General features: G+C 32.5%; 1 protein-coding gene across 1 annotated transcript in view; it reads right to left on the bottom strand.

The window, feature by feature from the left end:
* Positions 1–2500, bottom strand: part of NKX2-2 (NK2 homeobox 2) — a 15813-nt gene that overhangs the window by 1069 nt on the left and 12244 nt on the right. The window contains exon 4 of the mRNA XM_075338099.1: positions 1–65. This exon is cut by the window's left edge and continues 1069 nt beyond it. Within this exon, the coding sequence (XP_075194214.1) occupies positions 1–65 (65 nt within the window). The remainder of the gene's footprint in view (positions 66–2500) is intronic.

Genomic DNA, 2500 nt, shown 5'->3' with positions numbered 1-2500 from the left:
TGCATCTAAAGTCACAAATCTTAGGTACAGTGGGTCCCACATTGTCTTCGACACTTGTGCCCTCACTAAAAAGGAAGACATGGATACAATGGGTCAGATGGGATTAGAAAGACTCGCACCACAATGTTATGATGTATTATATGGAGGACAGTCAGCGCCTTGTGCTCTATCAATGGACATTCAGGATTTCCCAGGCTGGAGAAAGTATTACTTGAAGTGTAATTATGATGTCTGCAGAGAGTGTCATTTTATTTTATGGCCTGGCCGCTAATTTCCTGTTGAATGACAAACTTGTCAGGGGCCAGGACAAATAAAAAATGGGGCCTGTTCTTCCCTCAGAGGTTCTTCTTCCACACGAATAAATATAGCACGAATTTTTAATTCGTCTTCCTTTCACAGACAACAATGCTGGTTTTCAATGCTGGACACAATTTGGGTTTTGTGAGAATGTCTCTCTGCCCTCCCTCAGCCCAGCTGTCCATATGGAATACAGAGTGTACAAGTTGGATCACAATGGAGCCAACTGACAGGCAGAACAAAACCCCAGGACAGTCCTGCCTGACTCTGGGATGCACTGCTCCTGATAAACCCATTCAATGGCTGCACCACAAGAAGAAGAAGAATAGAGGCAGCAAAAGAAGAGAATCACTGCTATCTCTGGGCTCTGTCCCCTGGGTCTCTTTCACTGGGGCCTTGTTAATATGCACGCCTCCTACATCCTCAACTACCAGCCTTTCTTATTGTGTTTCTGTGTAATGTCTACTGTATATTGTTCAAAGATAGACTGCACAAACTGCCCTATTAGAGGGGAAATTTAGGGCCAGGGGGTTATGGCCACACAAGGCTTCACTGCCTTTATTGACTCAGGTACAAGCTACAAGTTACTGGGCTTCATTGTAGTCCTGAGCTGCACAATATTATAAAATTACAGATATATGTGCAAACATACATTTCAAAATACAGTAATGTATATATAGAGAAGAAATTGTAACATACACTAGGGAATTTCTATCTATCTATCTATCTATCTATCTCTATCCATCTATATATATAGATATATATACACATAGATATATATATATATATATATATATATATATATATACATACTGTATATATATATGTATACATAGAGAGAGAGAGAGAGACAGATAATATATATATATTTATATATATATATATATATATATATATATATATATATATATATATATATATATATATATATATATAAAATACCATGCAACCATGCAGAAACTATCCAAGTATATATCTAGAGGTTAATATATCCACACATATTTATTTATTTCTTACTGTATGGTTAGAAATATATAGAAATAGTGCAGATATATACTTACAGATTAATAAATATATATCTATATTGTTTCCCTAATGTTACACTTTCTTCTTTAAACACACATTAAAGTATTTTGAAATGTATCTAAAAATATATATTCATGCCCATGTGCCTATTTTCGTTCATATTACAGTATATATGTATATATACAGTATAGTGTGTGTGTGTGTGTGTGTGTGTGTGTGTGTGTGTGTGTGTGTGTGTGTGTGTGTGTGTGTGTGTGTGTGTGTGTGTGTGAGAAAAATAATAAAACCTTTATATATTAAATGATCCACATTTTAGCTACAAAATATGCAATCACAAAACACTCAAGTTGTATTGTGCAGCATTAAAGGTTCTTGTATGAATCTGTAAGATCCGACTGTATTGTATAATTGACTTCTAACCACATTTAACTTAACATGGAATTACTAATCATTAGTGAAGTATAAGGTAGTAATAGTTTACTGGTAAATTATGTACTTTATATAAAATGTACATGTAAAATGATTTTGTTCAGTAACTAAAGATGACTATAATATCTATACAACTATTAAATCTATTAAATCCAGTGCTAGAAAATAGTCATCATGATCACCGCAAGAACAGAAGAGGCTAAATATTGACTAAAAGACAACAATGACACAACCTGTATTTCCCAGAAAGGCAAATTTAAGCCCCTACAATAACAAGATTTCCTCTCACTTTATAAAGCTGACAGAGAACAGAAGAGTTGTTAAGAGACTGAGAGGTTTCTCTTCTTGAAGGGTCTCTTTGCTGCTGAAGTAAGTGGGGTTTATTTCTATGCTACCTTATTTTACCTCTGTTGCCTCTTAACACAGACAAATAGAGCAATCCTAACCAAGAACACACATAGCCCTGAAATAACAAGGAATGAAAAGCTTTGACTCTGTTTCAAGTTATCCCTCAATTCTGGATTATATAAATTAGATAATATATAATTAGAGTTTGCACATATTAAATAAAATATCCACATATTATCATTGTTATTAATAATAATAATAATAATAATAATAATAATAATAATAATAATAATAATAATAATAATAATAATAATAATAATAATGCCATTAATAATAAAATTATAATTAATAATAATAGCAACATGTATCTTTTATTATTATTAATTGCATTAATAATAAT

Source organism: Anomaloglossus baeobatrachus, chromosome 3 (assembly GCF_048569485.1).
Source record: "Anomaloglossus baeobatrachus isolate aAnoBae1 chromosome 3, aAnoBae1.hap1, whole genome shotgun sequence".
In the NCBI taxonomy this organism is placed as follows: Eukaryota; Metazoa; Chordata; class Amphibia; order Anura; family Aromobatidae; genus Anomaloglossus; species Anomaloglossus baeobatrachus.
The sequence above is the reverse complement of the archived record's forward strand: the minus strand, read 5'-3'. Positions and strand labels throughout refer to the sequence as shown.